At 39.8% G+C, this 25,578-nt stretch overlaps 1 protein-coding gene across 1 annotated transcript in view; it reads left to right on the top strand.

Annotated features, from left to right (window-relative positions):
• The window catches only part of LOC140726733 (mitogen-activated protein kinase kinase kinase kinase 4-like), a 265,104-nt gene that overhangs the window by 188,457 nt on the left and 51,069 nt on the right, over positions 1-25,578 (top strand). The window contains exons 8-12 of the mRNA XM_073043505.1: positions 4,871-4,925; positions 9,311-9,389; positions 12,231-12,406; positions 16,222-16,294; positions 17,867-18,077. Of these exons, the coding sequence (XP_072899606.1) occupies positions 4,871-4,925; positions 9,311-9,389; positions 12,231-12,406; positions 16,222-16,294; positions 17,867-18,077 (594 nt within the window). The remainder of the gene's footprint in view (positions 1-4,870; positions 4,926-9,310; positions 9,390-12,230; positions 12,407-16,221; positions 16,295-17,866; positions 18,078-25,578) is intronic.

Below are 25,578 nucleotides of genomic sequence, written 5' to 3' on the forward strand. Positions count from 1 at the left end.
CTTAAATGTTGTATTCAAGCCCACATTCACCAATTCCAATGGGAGTTTCTTCCCCTTTATTTGTGAAAAAGCTCCCTCTTGGGTTCCCTTCAAATATTTCTCCTTTCACTTTTAACCTATGACCCCTTTTCTAGTCTTACACAACCTCAGTGGAAAAAGTCTGCTTGTATTTACCCGTTAAAAGTCTTAACCTATTCAACGTTTTACTATAACTCAGGTTCTCAAGTCCTGGAGAAATCCTTGTCAATTTTCTGTGTTCTCTGTCAATCTTATTGATGTCTTTCTAGTAGGTAGGTGACCAGAACTGCATGCAGTACTCCAGATTTAACCTCACTAAAGTCTTGTACAGCTTCAACTAAACATCCCAACGCCTGTACTCAGTACTGACATATAAAGGCCAATGTGTGGAAAAACTATTTTTAACAATCGTTTCTACCTGTGACAACACTTCAAACGAATTATGGATCCATATTCGCACTTCCTTCTTCCACTATACTCAGTGCCCTACTGTTTGCTGTGCAAGTCCTCTCCTGGTTTATCTTCCCAAAGTACACCTCACACTTGGCTGCATTGAATTGAATTGCCATTATTTCAGCCTATTTTTCCAGCTGGTCCAGACCCCTTTGCAGGATTTGATAGCTTTCCTCGTTGTCCACTATACCCAAAATATTGGTGTCATCCACAAATTTGCTGACCAGTTTATCATCCAGATCATCAATATAGATAACAAACAGTGACGGACCATCACAGATCTCTGCAGCGCGCCAGTAGTCATGGCCCTCCAGTCAGAGAGGCAGCCATCAATTACCACTATGGCTTCTCCCACAAAACTAAGGCTACGTCCATACTAGACCAGATAATTTTGAAAACGCCGGTTTCACATAAAAACGATAGGCGTCCACACTATGTGTTTTAAAAGAAATCTCTATCCACATTGAAACGGAGATTTCAGCGAATCTCCTCCTCCTGCGCATGCGCAGGACACATCTACTGAAAACAAGTGACACGTTTGGTGTCGAATCTTGCTGTAAAAGTGCGCGTTTGTGTAGTTACAGACTAGAAAAACTTAAAACAATGGACAGCGGTTGGCTTTCGCGCAGGAGAACTTAAAAGTTAAAAAAAAACAAATACTGGAGCGTACAGAGGCAACCGACAGGGAGTTCACGGACAGTATGAACTGGCTGATGACGAACATTGAAAAACTGACTAACTCTGTTGCATTAATAAAGCACCTTGTTAAATGTATAAAACATGTCTGCATCAGTGTTACCTTGTATTTCCATACAATGTTACATTAGGCTGTTACACATCTATTGTCAGAGAAGTTCTTGCATAAATAGGTATGAACCACCTTCATACAAGCAAGGACAGAAAACAGGGCAAAGTGAGTATACTTATTTATTCAGTAAGTTATGGGTCAAAGTATTTGGTGAGTACATTTCTAACTCTTCTGGCATCAGTTTCGTTGCCGTCTGTTCTGAAATTGTTAGGTTGCGTTCAAGAAAACAATGAAATAGCGTGCTGCCGTCTGACAGCATTTTTAGAAGTCTCCGGTTACCCCATCCACACTGGAGAGTGTTTCTGAAAAGCTCCAGTTTCGGGGGACGAAAATGCCGTTTTAGTGTGGACGGAGGGTAAAAAGGAAGAGAAAAAGCTTCGGTTACGGATTTATCTGGTGTAGTGTGGACGTAGCCTAATATTGAATCGGTTTTTTACCTCATCCTGAATGTAAAGCGACTGAACCTTCATGACCAGAGACTGCCATGTGGGACTTTGTTAAAGGCATTGCTAAAGCCCATGTAGACAACATCCACTGCCTTTCCTTCATTAACCTCCCTGGTAAACTTATTTGGAAAAACTCTAAAATTGGCTAGACAAACCTACCGTGCTCTGTCATGTTGACTATCCCAAATCAGGCCTTGCCTGTTCAATTACTTGTAGATTCTGTCCATTAGAATACCTTCCAATAATTTACCCATTACTGATATCAGGTCTTCTGGTCTGTAATTTCCCGACTTATTCGCAAGAGCTTTCTTGAGCAATGGGACATTAGGTATCTCCTGACCTTGGCACCTCACCTGTGGTTAAGAATGTTTTAAGTACCTCTGTCAGGATCCTTGCAATTTTTGCACTACCCCTGTCAGAGGGGCTCCTTGTAGACCCAGGGGATCTATCCACCCTAATTTGCCTCAAGATAACACAGAAGATAATCCTCTTCTGTATTCGGTCCATGAACTCGTACTGCTTTGCCTTTGTCTCCTGAGTAAGTACAGATGCAAAAATGTCCTTTTAAGATCATCCCTTTCTCTTTTGGCTCTATGCATAGATGAATGCACAGATCTTCAAGTGGACAAATTTTCTCCTTTGCTATCCTTTTGCTCAATATATCTGTAGAAGCTCCTGGGTTTCGCCTTCACCTGTTTTGCCAGAGGAAACTCATGTCTTTTAGCTGTCTTGATCTCCTTTTAAGTGTTCTCTTGCATTTCTTGTACTCAAGTACCTCATTTGTTCCTTCCTGCCTATATATGCTACACACTTGAATTTTTTTTCTTAACCGGGGTCTCATAATGCCTCGGAGAGCAAGTTTTCCTATACTTGTTAGCATTTCCTTTAAGTCTAATTGGAACATACAAATTCAGTTTTCTCAACATTTCACTTTTGAAGTGAAAGACACTCTCGCCAGAGAACAACCTGTCCAAATCCACACTTGCCAGGTCCTTTTTGATGACATCAAAATTGGCCTTTCTCCAATTTAAAATCTCATCCTGAGGACCAGACCTACCTATCTCCATAATTATCTTGAAGCTAATGAAATTATGATCACTAGATCCAGAGTGCTCCCCTGCATACTTCTGTCACCTGTCCTGTCTCACTCCCTAACAGGAGATGCAATATTGCACTCTCTGTAGCTGGAACCTCTATATATTAAGGAAAAAATTTTGAACACATTTGACACTCTTTCCCATCCAGTCCTTTTACAGTCCCGTTCAATATATGGAAAGTTAAAATAGCCTATTAATACAGCTTCATTTTTCTTGCAACTGTCTGTTACCGCTCTACAAATTTGCTCCCCTAAATCCCACTGAATATTGGGTGGTCTATAATATGCCATAATATTGATCATCTCTTATTCCTCAACATCCATATATCTTCAATAGATATTTTGCCCTGTCTGAGCATTGCCGTGACATTTTTCCCTGAGTAGTAATGCCATCCCTCCCCCTTTAATAATTCCCCAGAACACTGAGGTGCCAGCCCTGCCTTTCTTGCAAACAAATCTCACTAATAGCTGCAATATCAGATGCAACAATAGATGCAATTTAGAACATTAATCCCACCATGCTTAACTTTTCAGTTCTTCTCTTTGTGTTGTTCCACCACCGTGCCGCTAGCTGCACTGGTACTCTGACTCCTAGCCCACTGTATCTAGTTTAATCCCTTTAATCCACCACCCCCCGATCAGCAGTAGCAAGGATATTGCCCCCCCGCCTCAGTTCAGGTACAAAGTGTCCAATCTATACAGGTCCGACCTTAACTGGGCCAGCGGTCCAAAAATATGAAGCTCTCCCTCCTACACTATATCCTTAACCACATGTTAAACTGTATAATCTTCCTATTTCAAGCCTCACTGGCACGCGGCATGGGTAGCAATCCTGAGATCACCCCCCGGAGGTCCTGCACTTTAACTTGGCACCTAACTTGCTGAACTCACTCTGTAGGACCCCTTCACCCTTCCTGCCTCTGTCATTGACACTGATGTGGATCATGACCTCTGGCTTCTCACCCTCCCTCTTAAGAATACCATGGACTTAATTGGAGATGCCCCTGACCTTGGCAGCTGGGAGGCATCATACCATCCCTGAGACTTGTTCTTGCCCACAAAACCGCCTGTCTGTTCCCCTAAATAATTACTCCCCTTAAAATTGCTTGCCTCTTCTCCTCTCTTTCCTTCTGAGTCACTGTGTTAGACTCAGAGCTAGAATCCTGATTGCTGTGACTTTCCTCTGCTACCCAGCAGAAGATGTAAGCAGCCCCACAGCATCCTTCACATCCATCCCTGTCCATCCTACTGCTTCAACCTGCTACTCATGCATTTTTAAACTGGGGCAAACCAAATCTAATACATCTCTGTCAGAGTCCTTTCAACCATTGCTTTGATTGCTCAGAGGAACAATCCTTTAATAACTATATACTTTTTGCTTAGAATAATTCTATTGGATTTTTCTGGTATCGTTTCTTTAACAGTATCTTCCATTTAAAAACATGCATGTGTTCAACCATAGCCTAACCTCTTTTGTTTTATTAAAAAAGAGAAAAAATAATGAAATTCTAAATACTTTTTCACATTTATCTGCAGCAAAATGTCTCCCATCAATTTACTTGGACCACAACCATCTTTCTTCATTTGTACTCACTATTTGCTGTTGCTTCTAAATTGATGGTGTCTTCAGATATGAACCTTTTGCCTATGACTGAATGATTCAAGCAAAATCATTTGTGACATTCTATTCTTCCCATGGCTAGCCTCTTCCTTCTTTCTCTTTCTGTACTTCATTAACTTCAGCGATTTTTGGTTAGGATTATGAGAATTTTTTATGTTGTTGGTGGTCAATGACTTGCACACTTTTTCCAGTTAGTAGGGTAATTTAAGGTTCTGTACATTTTGACAGTCACAAGAAGTTTAATATTTTTTTGTAGTAGCACCTATATTGGAAGCAGCCTTTCAGTTTGTGTATTCATGGAAATAATATATACCTCGAGTTATATTGTACATTGGACATTAATTTTAACATGTACGTCAAATGTATGATATTATTTTGTCATAAATTTAGAAGTAAAAGTTGACAGCTAATGTCTCATTTTCATACAGAGTGACTTATGGTCATTAGGCATCACAGCCATTGAAATGGCAGAAGGAGCACCTCGTAAGTAATACTGTGAAACTTGTAACATATGTTTATATGGTGAACTTTTTTGATTAAAATATTGTTATTTTATTTAAAGTGTCAAAATGAAGTTGTGCTAGCCTGACATGATGAAGTCTTATCTTCCTGCATGCATTCTAAATTGAGTTACGGGATTTTTTTCAAAACAGTGTTTTATGAATTGTACGCAGGCAATTAGTTGCTTATGAGGTAGGGCTAAGACATGTTGTTCGATGTGACATTATCATTTGCTCTTTATCTCATCTGTGCAATTGAGCTGAGAGTAACAGATGTTATTGTGGGTGGGAGGGAGTTGGAGATTGGGGATGCAGATGGTGAAAGGGTGAAAAGAAAGTTTGTGCATTGTACCTGCATGGAAAAGTATGAGTTTTCTTAGCATATTTTATATTGTACTTCGATTTTTAATGATGCTAATAAATGTTACTTTTGAATCAAAACGCACTAGTTTTGGCTGAAAGAAATTAGATAATGCCAGGGTAGCAGGAGATGGAGTTAGTATGTTGGAATATTTCTGGGATCAGGGCTAACAATTTGGAATACTATTTATGTTTCAAGCTCAATATAAATCTGTAAGTGATTAACCGATGATAGAAGGATTGGGGGGTGGGGGAACACAAGTAGAAATAGGTACCAAAGGAGTTGAGTATGATCTGATTGGGTATATTGAATATGCTCAAGTATTATTCAATGATGAAGGAAAATGCATGTTACAAGTACAATATTGATGGCAGGGAAAGAGCAAATAATGAAGTGGAAGGGGTTTCATGATTAATTCATCTCTTAAAATGTCAAATGACATGGAGCTGTCATTAGCATAGCAAACAGAATGTCTTATTGAGAAGCAAGTTAAGTATTAGTCAGAAAATATTACACTAGAACTGATTGTATTACTCTTATGATCTGTATTTATGTGCTGAATCACAAGACTTTCAAATTAGAAGTGAAGAGAATTGAAGGCAAAAGCTGGTGGTCTCTTGTTATAGTGGTTTATATGTGACTTTATTGTAATATAAGACACTTAAGTGGGCATTGATGATATAAATCTGAAGAAGCATTTGTCACAAAAAAAAGATAATACTCAAGCAAAGATATATTTGGTAAATGGTGGAAGGCACAAGTAAAAGTCTGGAACAACTTTTCACAAAGTCTGATCAGTGGATGAAAGTGTTTTGAATGGTTGAGTGGAAAGTAAAAACCATTCAAGACAGTGTGATAGATGATGTATTTAGGGCTACAATAGCTAGGATGTGTTGACTTGCCTCTTAGCAACTGTAATGTTAAAAATGTGCTCTCTTACCTGGGCTTGGTTGTGGTTAATTATATTTTCATTCAAACTCTACTTTCACTCCAGATCTATAAAAGTATTTGAAAATTTTAATAGTAGATGCTGGAAATTTGTAATAAAATCATGATACTGGAAACACTCAGCAGAACAGGCAGCTTCTGTGGAAACAGAAACTAAGTCAAAGACTTCACGGAGACACTGACCTGTTGAATGCCTTCAGCATAATTTTTCTCTTATCATTTGTTTTTATAATGGAAGTATATCTTCTACATGCTTAATAGCAGTACTTTATTTTATAACAGTATATGCTTAATAGTGACAGAAAGAAGCAATCAGCATAATGAATGATTCATTGTACTCCACTTGTTATGGTAACCTAATTTCCATCAGATTACATTATTGAATCTGTGCAAGACCATAATTTGTTGCCTTCTCCCTGGAAAGAGTGTGAATAACCCTCAATGCCTAAATTTAGATTTCTTAACACTTTTTTTTATACAACTGGCAAAAGTTTAAAAAAAATAAACAGGCCAAAGTGTATCTTGCACACAGGCTGTTCTGCTCCTTTCTTGAAGGAATGCAATTGCCAGTTGTATACTGAATCATTTGTAATCTGTATAAAGGGGACCTGACTATATTTCTATTTTCTAATATTTATAATTATTGTGATGGTGACATTTGGGCATTTTTGAAAGGAATAATGTAAATTGAGCACACTAGCTAATGCACACTCAAAATTAGATTTGCTTTTTCACAAGCAGTAACTCTGCCTCTTTCATTTGATAACGTGCCGTTTAGGGACCTCATTCAATTTATGAAATAGCCCATCTGGTCTGCCTGCACTGTCACAGCCCTGAGAGTTCTGCTTCTGTCCAGTTTGGCTGCCTGCCTAGGCTCTCCATGCTTGCTGCCTTGCTATTCTGCAGGGTCTTGTTCTGTCCCATCAGATTTGCTGCTGCTCCACAGATTGTGGGCCAGCTAATTGTATTAGCTTTCTAATCTTACATGGTTAAATAACTTAATTTGTTCAAATGAAGAAGCTCCGGGACTGAAATTGTGCACAGCATGAGCTGGGCTTCACAGTGTCCCAGTGACTCTTGGTCATAGTCAGAGCTTTACAGCATAGAAACAAACTCTTTGGCTTAACCTACCCATGCCGACCAAGGCGCTTATCTAAGATAACTTTGTTTACATGCATTTGCACATATCCTTCTAAACCTTTCCTACCCAGGTACCTCTCCAATGTCTCAAAAATATGGTAAATTATATCTACCTCTATCACTTTTTCTGGCAGCTTTTTGCATATAACCATATAACCATATAACAATCACAGCACGGAAACAGGCCATTCCGGCCCTCCTAGTCCGTGCCGAACTCTTAATCTCACCTAGTCCCACCTACCCGCACTCAGCCCATAACCCTCCACTCCTTTCCTATCCATATACCTATCCAATTTTACCTTAAATGACACAACTGAACTGGCCTCTACTACTTCTACAGGAAGCTCATTCCACACAGCTATCACTCTCTGAGTAAAGAAATACCCCCTCGTGTTTCCCTTAAACTTTTGCCCCCTAACTCTCAAATCATGTCCTCTCGTTTGAATCTCCCCTACTCTCAATGGAAACAGCCTATTCACGTCAACTCTATCTATCCCTCTCAACATGTTTATCCTCTGTCAGGAAACTTGCCCTTTTTGATCCCCTTTTTAAATCTCCACCCCCCTCCGAAACCTATGCACTCTCATTTTGAACTCCATTACCTTGGGGGCAAATGTTCCAGGACATCTACTTTGTCTTTGCCCCTCATGATTTTATAAACCTCTCTAAGGCCACCCCATCAGTCTCAGCCCATCCTTAGAACTTCTGCTTTCCAGTCCTGGAACACTCTTGTGATTTTTTTTTTTACAGTACCCTATTTGGCTTAATTGCATTCTTAATAGAGCTGCTGGGCAGCGGTGTGGAAATATGTCTCTACCAAAAAAGTTACAAGCCGTTCCTCCCCTCCACTAGCCCTTGGACAAGATGTAGCACCCGCTTGGCTCCCAATCAGGGTCACGGTGAAACCATGGGAGCAGGTGGTGGATCATCGTATGAACGACTGTGGCATATCACAAGTTCTGGTTATGTGACCACTGACGCCAGGCAGACAATCTCTGAAGAGTATTGATCATGGCTGGTGTTGCCCATCTTGTAACAAACAGCCCAGAAGAAGGCAATGGCAAACTACTTCTATAGAAAAACTTGCAAGAATAATTATGGTCATGGAGACCGTAGTCACCTATGTTATATGACATGGCACATAATGATGATGAATGTAGCTGGGCAGCCAGTTCAAATGGGGTCTCACCAATGTCTTGTATAGATCTATCTTGACATTGAACTCCTATACTCAAAACCTTGGCTAACAAAGGCAAGCATACCATTTACCTTCACCACCTTGCCGAACTGTGTCACCACTTCTAGGAAACTTTGTACTTGTACCCAATGTATTTCCATTTTCTAACCTTCCCAAGGGCCCCTCCATTGCTTTGAATGCCTAGGTTTAACTTCCCAAAGTGCACCACTTTCCACTTGCCTGAGTTAAATTCCATCTGCCACTTTCTCAGTTGATCTGGGTCCTTTTGTTGAATTAGATTCCTGATATTTTGATTGGATTATTCAAATTAAAGAAAACATTCTTGAGATTGCATCTCGAGTCATTGGCAGTAAAGGAGGAAGTACAAGAAGTGGTGAATGGGATGAAAAGAGACGGTTCCTGACCGGGTAGCAAAAGGATCAGAACTATCACCATCTGGTTAAGCATCACAGCTGTGAATTATAAAACTGACTCTCACTCAGGAACATTTTTGTGCTCTACAGGACTAAGATTATTTTTAAGTAACTAAGAAAATGAAGATTGTCCTTGGACAATATGTAGTTTCATTGTGATTTTTGTGCCTTAATTCAATTTGAATTGGGTGATAGAAGGGGGTTGGGAAGGGTTGATTTAAATGATTGAAATTTAATGAATCCTGCCTTTTCATTTAGTTAACAATGACACAGCATTGACAATTGCTATTGTATGTTTTCGCTTTTAGCCCTCTGCGACATGCACCCAATGAGAGCTCTCTTCCTCATTCCTAGGAATCCACCTCCACGTTTGAAGTCCAAGAAATGGTTAGTACTTTTTGAAACATGGGGTAAAGTTTACATGTGTTATTTGCTTCATAGCCTTCTCAGTGTATCATTTCCCATAATAGTAGTCAAATGACAGCTTCAGTGATGAAACTCTCTCCTGAGTGAGAAGAAACTCAGCACAAACCTAATTCAAAAGGCTGACTTTGTTGATTCATGATCAGTGCAACCTCAATCAGTTTTTTATTCCTTGTAAATGGTTTATTTCTTTTTACTTCTATTTTCTCATCTTGTTATTTTCCTGTTTTTTTTTCTCTAATATTCCAGTGGTAGAATAAGACCATTTCTCTGGACTTGTGTATATCCATATCCATGCTTTTTTTGTATCATGTGCTGTATATCATTTAACAGTAAACTGGAATTTTGAAATTCTGTGTAAAACCATGTGTGAAGAAACAGCTACTCATTCATTCAATTTTATCCTTCCTCATTAATTCACCCAACCAACATTCAGCTCAATTTGGAGTTATGTTTATGTTGTTGATCCAAGAGGATAATCAAGTAGATTATTCAAGATGTTCGTTATTCTTGCAGTTCACTAGTAATTTTCTTCTGCGCTGTCTGACTGGTTTAGCCAAATAAGTACATAGGAAACAAACTAAAATCACAGATTTAATTATGCAGTGCATGCCTTGGTGTTGCTGGAAAAGTGTCATTCAGATTTCACCTTATGCATGATTCTTAATGTCCAATATGCTTCAAGGGGGTTCCCTCTAACTCCCCCTTTGGCTGTACCTATGAACAATGTCAATCTTTTCATATTATATTCCAAAAACATTCTACAGCTGTATTTATGCAAGTTTTGATCCATAAATTATCCAGTCATTTGCTGTGATCTTCAGTATCATCTTTATATCTAATTTCAGTTTCAAGAAACTTTAGAACTTGAGTAGAAGTTACAATTTTTTACATTTGGAATCTATTATTTTCCCTGGACGTATGTGAATCCAATTGCTTCATGATGTAGTCTCTGGTATTTCCATATTTTTCACGTAAATTGTGTGGCACTCCTTCTTATTGTTACGTACCCAGTAACTGGGTCACTTACCAGCAAAGATAGAGAGGTCCGTTGAAGTCTGATGGTACTATTTTTAACAGTATTTACTGATAAAATACACAAAAATAATATCAATGCAAACATGCAGATAATATACGTTGTCAATACTAAATCTAAAAGCGCGGGTATAATAATAATCAATAAGAAATAGCTCTATCGTTGTCTAGGGGATAATGTGTTGTCCGATGGAAATATAAAAGTCACTTTAGTTCATTCAAGCTGTAGGCTGCAGCCTTTGGTTGGAGTCAAGAGAGAGAGTTAAACTTGCCCATTCCTTTTATGATGTCAATCCTTCGAGTGTCGGTGGGGGCTGAATTTTCCTTTGTTGTTAGCTAAAACCGTTCTTCCGTGGCAAGACCCACCAATTCCGAGGCAATTGGAAAAGGACGCATGCGGGCTTTTTCCACCGGCTTTCGCTATTACGCTGTTACAGGAGTTCTAGCATTTCTTCTGGTGCGTCTGAGGGGCTGTTCCCACAGACCCTCTTTTATCCTGATTCACAGGGTCTCAGATGTCAATCAGGGTGGAATGATGCCAGCCCTCCACCAACCCCCCTCGGTTCATTGCCTGGGGGCTTCGATGAATCGTACAGTACTCAATACACAATTCCGTCTCCAAGAGATCTGGTGCGTTTGAGGGGCTTTGTCTCTCGGAGGCCCAGGACACATTCCAAACATTGAGGAATCTGCGTGTCTCTCTCTCATTTCCTGGGTCTCCCGACCCGAATCAATAGCGATCCTGCGATTCTCAAAAAGGAGGGGGCCACAGGTGTAACATTATGAATGCACTGAATTAGAGTATTACATTTAGATTCCCTTTTTGCATGCAAAAAAAGATGACTTACTCTAAAATGTACAAACTGCATCCTGTATCACCACTATTTTCACCAGCTACATTTAACTAGTTTGTAATTGTTTGTGTCTTTATTTAAATAAAAAATCAGTTGTTCTTGGAAAAATCTGCTTTAATTCAACCCATCCTTTTGTTCTTCTAAATCACTCTATTCAGAGGCTATATACCTTAATCTTGTTAGTTTGTTTCCTATGGATCACAATGTTATTGACCACGCTAAATATAATTTCCGAATCTCTGAATAAATATTCATCATTCATGAGGCAAATACTCACTTTTTTTGAAACATTCTAAATCTACTAAAAAGTGTATCATATTCTAAACAATTGTTATTAGATACTACTTAGAAATGTTAACAAATTATTTTCAATTAAATTTCCGGTACTGAGCTTGTTGATTGTCCCTAACTTTACCTAATGGGGTTGCTCTTGTTTTCAGAGGCCTCAAGATTAATGGTAGAAGATGAATTTATTGATCATGAAGAAAATAAACTAATTTCTTTAACAAAATGACACTTTATTGAAATGTGGGATAAATCTAAGTGTACGTTGCTATTAAATCATTGTACTGCAAGCATCCAAGAGTCCAATTGTGTTGTGCATGTCTCAGAAAATATACACAGCCTTTTTGTGGTTTCCTGCAGATGTGAAATAATACATTTGATATGAATGCATGCTTGACTGCCTCTATTATATAAACTGAATACTTGCTTTGTATAGAAATAATTCATCATTTACTGTTGAAGCTTAAGTGCCAGTTAAGAACTCTGAATAGTCATTTCAACTGATAAGGGTGAAATTTGGTGCCTCATCAAGCATTCTGAATGAACATATCTTGATCTTTGACTCAAATTAAATTGCAGATCTTTACTTGCCCATTTCAATAAAGCTTACCTTTTATGTATATATTTACAGGTCAAAGAAATTTTTTAGTTTTATTGAAAGCTGTTTGGTGAAGAACTACATGCTGCGACCTTCAACTGAACACCTGCTAAAACATCCATTTATCCGCGACCAGCCCAATGAACGGCAAGTTCGCATTCAGTTGAAAGATCATATTGACAGGACAAGGAAGAAGAGGGGAGAAAAAGGTGTGTGGTGCAATGTTTATGCAATTACAAAAGATGTTTAAATAATAAAAATTTGTAAATAATATTACACATTGGAAAATTAATTCCTGTTTGATCAGACCAAGGTTTTAACTTTGTTTGCATGTACGTTATGAAATTTCTTTCATAAAATGGAATACAAGTGCAAAATCCATAATTAAGTTTGAGGATTTCCAATTATTAATTGAATAAATTTATCATCTCATGTTAAAGCATGCAGCGGTAAAACAAGGTTATTCTCATCACCATTTAGCAAGCCTCTCTAAACTGTACATGATTTAATTCTTCCTTTTCATTCAAGTTCTCCTTGAACATCTGCATTGTAAAGTCTCCATCCTATTTTAAAATCTCCATCCTAATTGTTATTTATTATGCTACTTTTTCTCAGTAATCCAAGTTTAAAGCTATTAAGGAACTATGAACGTTTGTAGCTATTCCTTAGATTTTAAGTTGGCATTATAGTTAAATATGAATCACTATCTATTTGCTGAGCAGGTTTGGTGAGATTGATAATGGCTTTGGGCGAGGCAGTTCCAAGCATATTGTGGAGCTGGGGTCTGGGTCCTAGAGCGAGGCACTTCCCGGTGCTCGGACAATTTAAATGCCGGCACAGATAGACTGAAAGCCTGAGTGTCAGGAACGGAGGGGAGGGTTGGCCTGATTTCGCTCATTCTCCCAGGAATGTTAATTCCTTTCTCTGTAGCACCGAGGCTGTGGACTGATCCAGCTGCTGTGTGTTTTTGTCCCACTGGTCTGGTGAAGAGGGACCGAGGCTTGGGCCTACTCTGGCTGCTCTGGGAATGGATATGGAAACTCAGTCTGGTTCAGGATGCTGTTGGCTTGCTTCTGTTGTTTGTATGATTTGTTTTTTTCTCCCCCTCTTCCTCTGCACTGTGGTTTTTGCTCTTTTTAAAAATTGGGTTATTCTGGTTTCTTGCTTTGTGGCTGCTTATAAGCAGACAAATCTCAAGGTGTATAATTTATACATTCTTTGATAATAAATGTGCGTGTAATCTTTGAATCATGTTTAATATCAAGGCCAAAATTTGAAGGTGATTGTCCAAGATGCCTGATCTGAAGTGCACCACTTGAGTAGATGATGAAAGCAGTTTATGTAGACCGGGAGCATTGAATCTGCGTGGATAGTTTTTCCTAAAAACGTGCATAGCTCTGATGGATCAAAAGGCATGCTTTGGGTGTGGTACAGCATGGATACAGGCCTTTGGCCCAACTTGTCCATGCTGTCTGTCACTCAACAAGCTAGTCCCATCGGCCACATTTGACCCATGGTCCTCTAAGCCTCTCCTATCCATGTACTTATCTAGATAGCTTTTATATGTTGCTGATGAGCCTACTTCACTTCCTTAGAGCTCATTCCAAATATGCAGTTCCCTTTGTGTGAAGAAGTTGCCCCTGATGTGCCTTTTAAATGTCTTACCTCTGATCTAAAACTTATGCCCTATGGTTTTTAGCACCCTCTCCTCCAGGGGAAAGGAACCTGGTGTGTGCTCCTTGTGATCCTGATGAAGGATCTCGGCCCGAAATGTCAACAGTGCTTCTCCCTATAGATGCTGCCTGCCCTGTTGCATTCCACCTGCATTTTGTGTGTGTTGCATGGCTCCAGCATTGACCCCACTAGTCACAGGCTTCCAGTCTGAGATCATAAACCTCTGTAATTATGAATCCAGTCCACAATCTGCTGTGAATGTCATGTGATCTAACCTTCCAGATTAGCCTGCCATGAGAGAGCTTGTCAAAGGCCCTGTTAGATTCCATATAGGAAACATTGACTGCTCTAGTCTCATCGACACACTCAGTTACCTTCTTGAAGAACTCTGACTTTTTCCAGCCATGCCTTCTCATACACAAAGCTGTACTGACTGAACTGAATCAGACTTTGTCTGTCCAAATGTTAGTAGATTCTGTCCCTGAGAATCCTCTCCAATAACTTATCCACCACCAATATCAGACTCACTGGCATGCGGTTTCATAGTTTGTTTTTGCTACCCTTTTTAAAAGAATTGCACCACATTAACCACTTTGCAATCCTCTGGAATCTCGTCTCTAGCCAGAGAAGGAGAAAACAGCACTGCAGTGGCCTCTGCTATTTCTTCTCTAGCTTTCCACAAGGTCTGCAAATGCACTAGGCCAGGCCTTGGAATTTATCTACCTTAAATACTTTGAGGCAGTCAATACCTCCTCCTTATAATTATATGCAGACCACACATTTCCCCTGCTTTATCTGTTTCCTCACAGTATAAACTGAAGAAAATATGCATTTTAAAAATATCACCAGTTTCCCTTGTTTCCATATGCTGACAGCCATGTTGGTCTTTAAGTGGACCTTTTCTCTCCCTAGTCACCCTTTTACTCTTAATATTCCTATATAATCTCTTGATTTCCCCTCCCCTTGCCTGCCAATTCCTTTCATATCCTAGCTTCCCTTGAGTGCACTCTTGAACTATTGTAGGCTTCAAGTGCCACGCCAGTTCCCAACTCTTTATGTGTAATATATACACATCTTTTTCTCAACTAAGGCTTAATATCACTCATCAAACAGTCTTCCTGAAACCTGTCAACTTTGTCCTAACCTAACAGGAACATGCAGGCCATGAACCCTTGGCACCACAGTTTTAAAGACCTCCCACTTGGCGCATGTTCGCTTATATGCAAGCAATCTTATCCACTGAACCTCTGCTTGCTGCTGTGTTAATGACTCCCAAATTTGCACTGGTTGACCTCAGGTCCTTAACCGGTGAACTATGCTTCTTTGTAACTATTTTAAAACTGATACGATTGTGGTCACTGAACCTAAAGTTCTTGTCAACAGACATTCCACCACTTACCCTACTTCATTCCCCCAGAGGAAGTCCAGTGTTGCACCCTCTCTAGTGGGTTCCTTTATGTATTGATAAAGGAAGCTTTCTTGGATACATTTCGCAAATTCCACTCCATCCAAGCCCTTGCGCTATGAAAGGCCCAGCGTGTATTAGCAAAATTATGTTTACATTTGGCTGCTGTTTCTCTATAAGCCATTTCTAATTCCTGCTGACTATTGGAAGATCTATTATACAATCCTATCAAGAGGATATCCTTGTTTTTAATTTCCACCCAATGGCCTCAACGATCTCTCAAGAATATCCTCTAATAATTGTTATGTCCTCTTTTATCCCCTCTTCCTCTCATACCTGCACCTCTGTCATTCCTGTAGCATCTGTATCCTGGAACAATGAGCTTCCAATCCTGCCCTTCCCTCAGCGATGGCTGTAATAATCTGTTTTCAGAGCAAATCATGCCTGAGTTCATCCACTTTTCCTGTCAAGCCTCTTGTACTGAAACAGCAGAGTTTATACCAGTGGTCTTTCCTCACCTTTACTTGTACTACCCATCCCGATGACTGCAGTAAATTTGCTCTCACTGATTCTGGTATTATCCCCCAATTTCTCAACAGCCACTCTACTGCTCAGGGCCTCATCCCCCTGCCACTGAGCTTTAAATCCTCCTGATTTTCATTTGCAAATCTCCCGGCCAGGAAATTTGTGGCTCCTCAAGTTCAGGTGCAACCCATCTCTTTTGTACAGGTCACCCTATCCCAGAAGAGATCCCAATGAACCAAGAGCTTGAATCCCTGCTCCCTGCACTAGCTTCTCAGCCATGCACATGATAGCATATGATCCTAATTATTATTTGGAAGTGAAGCCTTTTCCTTCCATGAATAATCGTATCTCCGTCCTATTGTCCAGAGAAGGCAGATGACTTGGATGTTGTTAACCTGCCTAATGTTGAATTTGATTTAGATGAGACAGAATATGAATACAGTGGGAGTGAAGAAGAGGAGGAGGAATTGCCGGAACAAGAGGGAGAGCCAAGGTAATGGCATTTTGCTAAATTATCCTGTTTGGATCTAGAGGTTAGAAGGAGACTTTCAGACAATTATAATCAATGTTTCAATAAGCCCAACAGAACATAATTTTCTTTTCTTTTATATAACACCTAATTCAGTTTTTACGCTCATATTCACTTACCATTAAACTTCTGTTGTTTGTTTAAAGAAAGCTTCTTAATTACATGATTCTCCAGTTATGAGAATGGGCAAGCATTATTCTCGCTGGCTACTGTAGATCCAATCTGTCTGTTACCCAGGTGAATGGTTCCTCAAAGCCTGTTATCTGTTCTCTGCCTCCCTCTGGTGGCGCAGAGCAGAAATGTGTGAAAATTTGACAAAAAAGTCTTCAAATCAAATAATATTAACTTAAGTACAAGTTAGCAGAAACAGGGCTGTAAACTTGTATAGAGAATGAATACGAGAAAAGACCTGAGGCAAATGGTCTTTCACTTCTGCTGTGTTTCTTGTATGTAATCAAGTATCTCTTCATAAACTAATGTGACTATCTACAAGAGAGATGTGTAAACACTACCATCAAAATTTAGTGAAAGCTTATAAATTTGAGGGAACTGTAAGAAATCCTGATGCATAAAGTAGTATTTAACAAGTACATATATTTCCCTGTTTAGTAGTGAGATTGTAAATATTTGAACTAATTATTGAAGTAAGAGAAATTATGAATTTTTCTACATTAATTTCGTGTAAAAGTTCTTTGTGAACATAAATAATATGTCAAGAAAAGACTATTTGACAGACTGTATCTGTCTGTCCCATACAAATCTGTGGGTGTCATTAAAACCACAGCATTTGCAGTTGCCGAGTTTCCTGAGTAAAGTTAAAAGCAGCGGAGTTTGGAAAGTCTCTGCAAAATTACTCTTTATCTGTGACAGATAAATTAATAAACTAAAGACCTAAATCAATGATTTATAAGTTGTATTTACCATATAACAATTACAGCACGGAATTTACATTCAGAATTGTTGGAAATCTGAACTAAAAATAGAAATACTCAAGAAGTCAGGCAGCATCTCTCAACAAAGAACAGGATAGCACTTCAGGTTGATCTCTCAACGGCTCTAAATGATCATTGTCCTGAAATGTTGTTCTGTTTCCCTTTACACTGATGTTGCCTGACCTGAGTATTTTGAGTTTCTTGTTTTTTTTAAGCTAAATTGTGTTGTTTCGTCTTGCTCAATTAATTTAGTTAATTCCATACTCAAAGTATATTGTTAAAGAAAAGATGCATCGTGATGAGTTAATATTTAAATGTACAAGGTATTGCTAGTTTGAAGTTTAATTTTTAATAAGATCTTTTAAGAATATCTCGCTGTACAAATCTGAAGTTGTAGAAAGTGCAATCTCCGATGTAAAAGTGCTTGGAATTTCTCCTAACCCATCACACAATTTAGCACTCATTCATATTAAAGCCGTTCAATTGATGAGACTGATCTGAACAATATCCACTTCTACTTGCACCTGAATTTCCACATTTAAAATTCCTAGACTTATCTCTGTGTGAGAAACAGTGAGATAATTTTTTTTTGTTTGTTCATTAGTTCAATTGTTAATGTGCCTGGAGAATCAACTCTTCGCCGTGACTTCCTGAGATTGCAACAGGAGAACAAGGAGCGTTCGGAGGCAATGCGCCGGCAGCAGCTTCTTCAAGAACAGCAGCTCCGAGAACAGGAGGAGTACAAAAGACAGCTCCTCGCAGAGCGCCAAAAACGCATTGAGCAACAGAAAGAACAAAGGCGACGACTTGAAGAGGTATTGCTTTCCCAAAATTTACTTGGTTAGCTTTTGTGGTTGAGTTCTCCTGCCTGGAATGATTTCTCATAGTTTGCTGCTGCCCACACTTAACTGAAAGGTCTACCTTGCTGGCCTTTCGTAACACAAGGACTCATTAAGCAAGATCTGACCCCGGAATGCTTCTAGCAGCCTTCATTAGGCAGTAGGCCTGAGTGTAGTGCTTTGTGGATCCAGAAACCGTCTTTGTTTTGAAAAGATTTTTAATGTTTCTGATATTGGGGCAAGTTAAAAGTTATGAAAAATAAACATGGAAACAGGCTCTTCAGCCTATCTAGTCAGTGCCGAGCCACTTAAACTGCCTACTCCTGTCAACCTGTACCTGGATCACAGCCGTCCGCACCCCTCCTATCTATGCACCTGTCTAGACTTCTCTTAACGGCTGAAATTGAGCTTGCATGCACCACTTGCACTGGTGCTTGTTCTACTCTCCCACAACGCTCTGAGTGAAGTTTTCCCTCATGTTCCCCTTAAACTTTTCACTTTTCACACTTAACCCATGACCATCTAGTTGTAGTCCCACCCAACCTCAGTGGAAAAGGTATAATTTTGTATACCTCTATCTAATCTCCTCTTACTCTTCTGCCTTCAAGAAATAAAGTCCTAATCTATTCAATCTTTCAATATAATCAAGTCCTCTAGACCTGGTAACATCCTTGTAAATTTTCTCCGTATACTTTCAATCTTATTTACATCTTAAACTCAAATATAAAAATTCTTATTAATAAACATATTTAAGCTGAATATCATTTTCTTAAGATCTTCCCCTTTGCCTCTCAATTTCTATTGAAGCCACTGAGTCTTGGATCCTTGACTAAGCAAGAGGGGTGCTGCTAAACTCTATATTAGAACAAACATGTTTTGCAGCAGAAGAGCATAGATCCAAGAGTGGTTGTATTTGTAACGATTGCAATGTTCAGCATAGTCCAGTAGAATGTAGTTTGGATAAAGATTTGTTAGAAATACTAGATATTGAAGTACCTTTCATATTTCTGTCAAGCACATTGTGGCAGTAAACAGGGTAGTTTTTTTGTAGGTATATTCAGTGCTATTTTTAAAACATTGTTTGTCTATTGAAGAGGATATTTAATCTGTGCAATGTTAGTCAACAAAGTTGCTGAGTAGAGTTCCAATGCTGTACTTAAGTCTGATGACGCCACTTGATGGCAGAAACAAAGGTGGTGATGAATTGGCCTATAGGAGGGAGATTGAAGATCTGGTAGTAGGGTTCCATAACAACAACCTCTCACTCAACACCAGCAAAACCAAAGTGTTGTTTATTGACTACAGGGGGAAGAATCTGGTAGTCCATGAGACAGTCCTCATTAGGAGATCAGATGTGGAGAAGGTTGGTATTGACATCTGAGGGATCTGTCCTGGGACCAATACATAAATGCCACCAGAAAGAAGGCATGACAGTATCTCTACTTTCTTTAGTGTAGTTAACGTCGATTCAGTATGTCACCAATATTCTTGCCACACTTCTGTAAATGCACAGTACCCTATCTGGTTGCATCACGGCGTGGCGTAGAAACACAAATAGTTTTTGCATGGTTAATCTAAGTGGAAAGGACCACTCTACATTGGGATGCGTGATGGTGGCTGTTATTGTTGAGGTACAAGTCCGCATAAGTGGTTTTCTGATAGACACCTTGTCTAAGGCTATAGTGCAAAATCTATTTTGGACCCAACGAGTCTCCCTGATAAGACGATTACAAACAATGTTCTTACAGAATGGCTAACAGGGCTGACAGAAAAGCCAGGAAATCTAACAATGAGGAAGAACCCATTGCTACTACCTGTCTTCCCTATATTTCTATGGTTTCTAGAAGGATCAATAGGATTCTGAAGCAGTACCACATTAATACCATCCCCAAACCAGTAAGGAAGCTCAAATCCCAGTTTATATGGGTTAAAGATGACCTGGGTCTTCGGTTGCCTGGCGTTTACAGGATTCTCTGTGAATGCGGAGCAGCGTATATAGCTAGATGGTGGAAACCTGCATCAAGGAGATCAGGAGGTGTATCTGTTTGGGTTACCTGGAGAAATCAGCATTGTCAGAACACTACTTTTGCAAAGGCCATACGATTGACTTCAGCACAAAACTACTGTGCCACGTCAATGGCTTTTGGTACCACGGTAAAGGAAGCTGTTGAACTAAAACGAGAGGAAAAGAATTTTAACAAAGACCAAGGTCTTGTTCTAAGTAAGAACTGGAATTTGATTGTAATCTAATTTTTTTAGACATCCATTAGTCTTGTGAGACCTTGGATTTGCACCTTGCAAGGTTTCCAGGGCGCAGGCCTGGGCAGGGTTGTATGGGTTGCAGTTGCCCAAGCTTCAAGCCTTCCCCTCTCCATGCCACCGATGTTGTCCAAGGGAAGGGCACTAGGATCCAAGCAGCTTGGCACCGGTGTTGTCGCAGAACAATGTTGTTAAGTGCCTTGCTCAAGGACACCCTCAGTTGCTTCAGCTGAGGCTTGAACCAGTGACCTTCAGATCACTAGACCAATGCCTTATCCACCAGGCCACGCGCCAACGCCATCTAAGTGGGAGAGTGGAAACTTGATTGGGTGAGGATTAATCAGTCGGGGGTACTCAAGGCAAGGGTGTAAATGCCACTGGACTAGACTTGCCCAAGCATCCGCCCTGAAGAAGATGGCAGAATTTGTCATTGAAATATCGGTTAAAGTCGATATCTGTACCTGGCTGGAAGCCTGAGAAGAGCTTATTCATCATATACGCCAGGGAAGCACTAGATCCTTTGTATATACTTCAATAATAATTTTTTTCAGTGGATATTTACAGATTAAAAACTGTGCACAATATTCCAAGTGCAACCTCAATAATATCTTGTATAATTGCAACATAACATCCTAACGTCATACTCGGTTCCCTGACCACTGTCTACTTGTGACAGCACATTTAGAGAACTCTGTACTTGTGCTCCTTAGTTCCCCCGCCCCCCCCCCCCCATGTACCTGTACTCCTTGATACGTACGGTCAGAATCTTTTTATCCCCATTGTATAAGTATCAAGAGGGTGATGGAAAGGACGACTTAGGGGATATGAGGGGGAGTACTTGACACAGAATGCTTGATATCTGGAATGTGCTAATGGAGAAGTTGGTGGAATTGGATGCAATCAGACAAGGATGGGAATAGTCAATGCATAGGTGGTTACAGACCTAATGTGGCCAGATGGGATTAGTGTAGATGAGCAACACGTTCAGCCTGGACTTGATGGTGCAAAGGGCCTGTTTGTGTGCTGTACAACTCAGTGACCCTGAAAAAGACACTACACGCCTCTTTCTCCTCAGATAGTTGAGGAAGTTTGGTATGGGCCCACAGATCCTAAGACCTTTCTACAGGGGCACAATTGAGAGCATCCTGACTGGCTGCATCACTGCCTATGATGGGAACTGTACCTCCCTTAATCGCAGGATTCTGCAGAGAGTGGTGTGGACAGCCCATGGTTCAGGACATTTGCAAAGACAGGTGTGTAAAAAGGGCCCAAAGGATCATTGGGGACCTGAGTCACCCCAACCAAAATCTACAGCAGCTGCTACCATCTGGGAGACGGTACTGCAGCATAAAAGCCAGTATGGCTCCAGGACAGCTTCTTCCACCAATCAGACGGATTAACTTGCACTGATTTGAATGTATTTCTGTTACATTGACTGTTCTGTTCATTAAAAATTACTATAAATTGCTATGAATGCACATTTAGATGGAGACATAATGTAAAGATTTTTACTCCATGTGTAAGAAATAAAGTCAATCCAATCCAATCTAAAAGAATGGGAAGCAAATTAACTCTACTGACATTGATGTTCAGTGTTTAGTTTTTGCACAGCATTAAGTTAAACGTATCAGCAGAATTTCCCCAGTCTCTTACTTTGGGTATGACTGTAGAAACCTGTGTACTGTAAGAAAATAAAGCAGATATAATTATGGTTAGAAAATGAAGAGTGCTTGCACACATGGATTTAGTTGAGGTTGTGAATGCAAAATGAAATGAATGGAACAATACCCATCAATATTTACTAAGTTTGTCATTAATTCAAGACAGACAAGTACAGTCTCTGAATTAGAATAGATAACATTGTTCTCTTTTCATTTAAAGTGGTAGTGGTGCATGGTGTTGTAGTTTTCAATTTATAGATTGTGTATTGGGGATGGGGAAACAACGTACTGAGCTGACTAAATAATTGTCATTATACTGTCCTTTAATTCACTCCCAACAATGTAGTTATTATCTAAAACAAGGTGGTTATTTTTACTTATTATTAAATGTGTTGGCTCAAATAAATGAGTACTCACATTAAACTTATTGCTGAAGGATTATGAAGTTGACCTTTAACTGTTAGTTCAGAATTTATTCTCTACTAGGTCTTCACTTCAATGTTTTATTACTGCTTTAATTGTCAAGGAATTAATCTGTTGAGGCCCCCTATCACCAGTTTAATTTTTAACACTTCCTTAAATTATAGATTCTCTTAGTTTTTATCTTGCAGCAGTTTGTTTTGATTTGCCTCCAGTCCCCACTCATTCTAAGTGAATGTGCTGAGTGTAATCATTCACTTGAATTAATATCTTCACACTGTCGGGGCTTGTTTATTTCTCAAAATGGTGCCCAATATTATGATTGCTTTTTAATACAAATGGTATATTGGTAGTATTGTCTGAATTTGGGAAGCAGCTGATTTGAAATGATGTTGTAGAAAATAATGTTAGGAATGTACTGTGAGGAAGATCAGTATTGAGCTTTTTTGTGCATGGTTTTAAAAAGTTTTATTTTAAACATGCATCTTCGGCAAGCTTGAATTATTATCAGTTTTAATTCCCCATTGTCATCTGTGAGCTGCCTTGAATAGCTGCAGACTGTGCAGTGAAGTGCTGTTGAATAGGAAGCTCCAGGGCTTTTAAACTCATTTATTGACGTGCAAATGGCTCACAAGTCTCAGCAATAGGAGTTTGAGTGATGGAATTCCATGGTCTTTGCCTTTAGTAGCAGTTGTAAATTTACAGTATTATGAAAAATGGCATAATGCTACTGCAAAATTGTGCAAATAAGGAAAGTGCGTGCGGCAGTTATATCGTATGGTGGACGGTCACTGACAAAATGTGCTACTGTGTCCTTCAGTCAATTGGAAGCTATGTTGATTCAACCTAGTATAACCACTTGCAGTCCTGGCATCAGTGGCGTATCTAAGGTATGGCAGGTATGGCACATGCCCCAGGCGTCACTTGAAGGGGGGCGCCACTGGGCAGTTTCTATTAAAGTCAGACAAGCCATCCTCGGATAGTGAAAAAAGAATTTTCTTCAGATGTATGATTTGTCTTTGATTATCATGGGTGAGAAGCACTAGGATGGCCTTATTTCAGAGCATTGTGTAAGAAGACCATGAAACATTTCTTCACAAAGAAGAAGAAAAGTAGAGCTGAAGGGCGGAAGAGATGAAAGTTGGAGGCGGAGAAAGCCATGAAGTCAAGCAAGTTCTTCATGCCCTTCTTTGAAAATTCCAGAACAAGTAGTTCCACAAGTTCCATGGAGTTGCCTGCACCTGCTACAAGTTTGTTAGAATCCGAAGGTGGATCAAGTACAAATGCGTCACAACCCGAGGAAGTCAAGTCAGATAAATCTGAGTATGATGAGATTAAGAGTGAGGCTGCCACAGAGAATGTGGACGTGACAGGAGGGGAAAACGATGGTGGTGGTGGTGATGTTGAGTTTATTGACGAGCTTTTACCTGACGACATTGAACCTGACGACACTGAACCTAGTGAACTGGATGGTGTCAAAGAGCCTCGAACTGTAATACCAGAAGTGATTGAACAGCATAACATAGGACTTCTGAAGTCCGACAAGGATACTGGAAAATCAATTCTACCTGACGTGTTGAGAACAGAAATAATAAAGCTGGGTTCGAAGTATTTCCAGAACAGTGAGGGGCCTTTCCTACCAACAAATAACTGCTCAATGAACAAAACTTGGTTCAAGAGGAAATTTGGAAATAGTCGTGGTGAGGAAGCGACTCGCTCATGGCTGGTCTATTCCCCTTCTACAAAGTCTGCATTTTGTATCTGTTGTCTTCTCTATTCCTGGTCAGACCATCAATCCTCATTGGAGCAGAAAAGTGGATTCAACTAGTGGAAAGCACCTGAAAGGATTAGTGTTCATGAATATGCCAAGAATCATCGGGAATACTTCACACAGTGGAAAGAAATGGAAAGAAATTTAGCTGGAAACAGAGGAGTTATTAACACGGTATTTCAGTCACAGATTGAGAAGGAAAAGCAGAAGTGGCGTGATATCTTGATGAGAATCCTTCACTGCATAAAATTCCTTGCGACTCAGAACCTGGCTTTGCGAGAACATGGAGTCACTTCAGCTAGACAATGACTCCAATGTGGGATATTTCCTTGGCTTACTGAAACTACTGGCCATCTTTGACCCTGTCATAAAGGAACACCTCACTCATTTGGAAAGTCATCCTGGATCCACGTCTTAACTTTCACCAGGTGTCCAGAACAAATTCATCCACATGATGGCATCCACTGTTCGCCAAAGTTTACTGAAAAGCATTTGCAAAGCCAAGTCTCATGTTTGGTTCGACTCCTGATCAGGCACACCATGAGCAGATGTCAGAAGTAGTGAGGTATTTGGAAGTTGAGGAAAACAGTCTGTGTTAGAGAGTCCTTCCTTGGTTTTTCCAGATAAGCCAGAAGGATGCTGAAAGCTTGGTTGAAGACATCTTGAAACAGCTAGAGAAGAACAAAATGGAGTTGCAAGATTGTTGGTCACAGTGCTATGACAACGCTGTTGTGATGGCTGGACACAGAAGTGGTGTTCATCAAAGAAATAAGTGAGAAAACCATCCCGGCAGTGTTTGTGAATTGCGGCAATCACTCACTCAACTTGGTGGGTGTACATGCAGCCAAGCAGGATACAATGATGCTCACGTTTTTTGGAACCATCAAAGCTCTCTACGTGTTTTTCTCTCGCTTTGTGTTGAAAAACTCAAAAACGCCGTGCCTGTGGTTGTTAAGTCGGAGTCCGAAACCAGGTGGAGTGCAAAGACAGAAGCAGTGAAGCCCGTCAACAAATACCTTGAGGAGATGCTTCAAGTTCTCCAGGACGTGATAGACCATGGGAACGAGACCAGTGAAACAAGAAGTGACGCAAGGCAGCTGTACAACCACATGTTGAGTTACGATTTTCTGATTTTGCTAGGATTTTAGAACAAAGTATTCATTGCATTGACCCTATTCAAAAGAAGCTGCAGGATCCTAGTATGAACTTCCACGATGCTGCCCCGGATTTGAAAGCCCTCCGAGATAATTTTTATGATGAAAGAGAAGTGTTGGTCAGTGAGTCACTCGAAGAAGGAGTCAGTCTCTGTAAAGAATGGAATATTGAAGTTGAAAGAAGTCAGAGATGAAAGGCTGATGAGAACTAG

The sequence above is a fragment of the Hemitrygon akajei genome, chromosome 4 (assembly GCF_048418815.1).
Source record: "Hemitrygon akajei chromosome 4, sHemAka1.3, whole genome shotgun sequence".
NCBI classification, from domain to species: Eukaryota; Metazoa; Chordata; class Chondrichthyes; order Myliobatiformes; family Dasyatidae; genus Hemitrygon; species Hemitrygon akajei.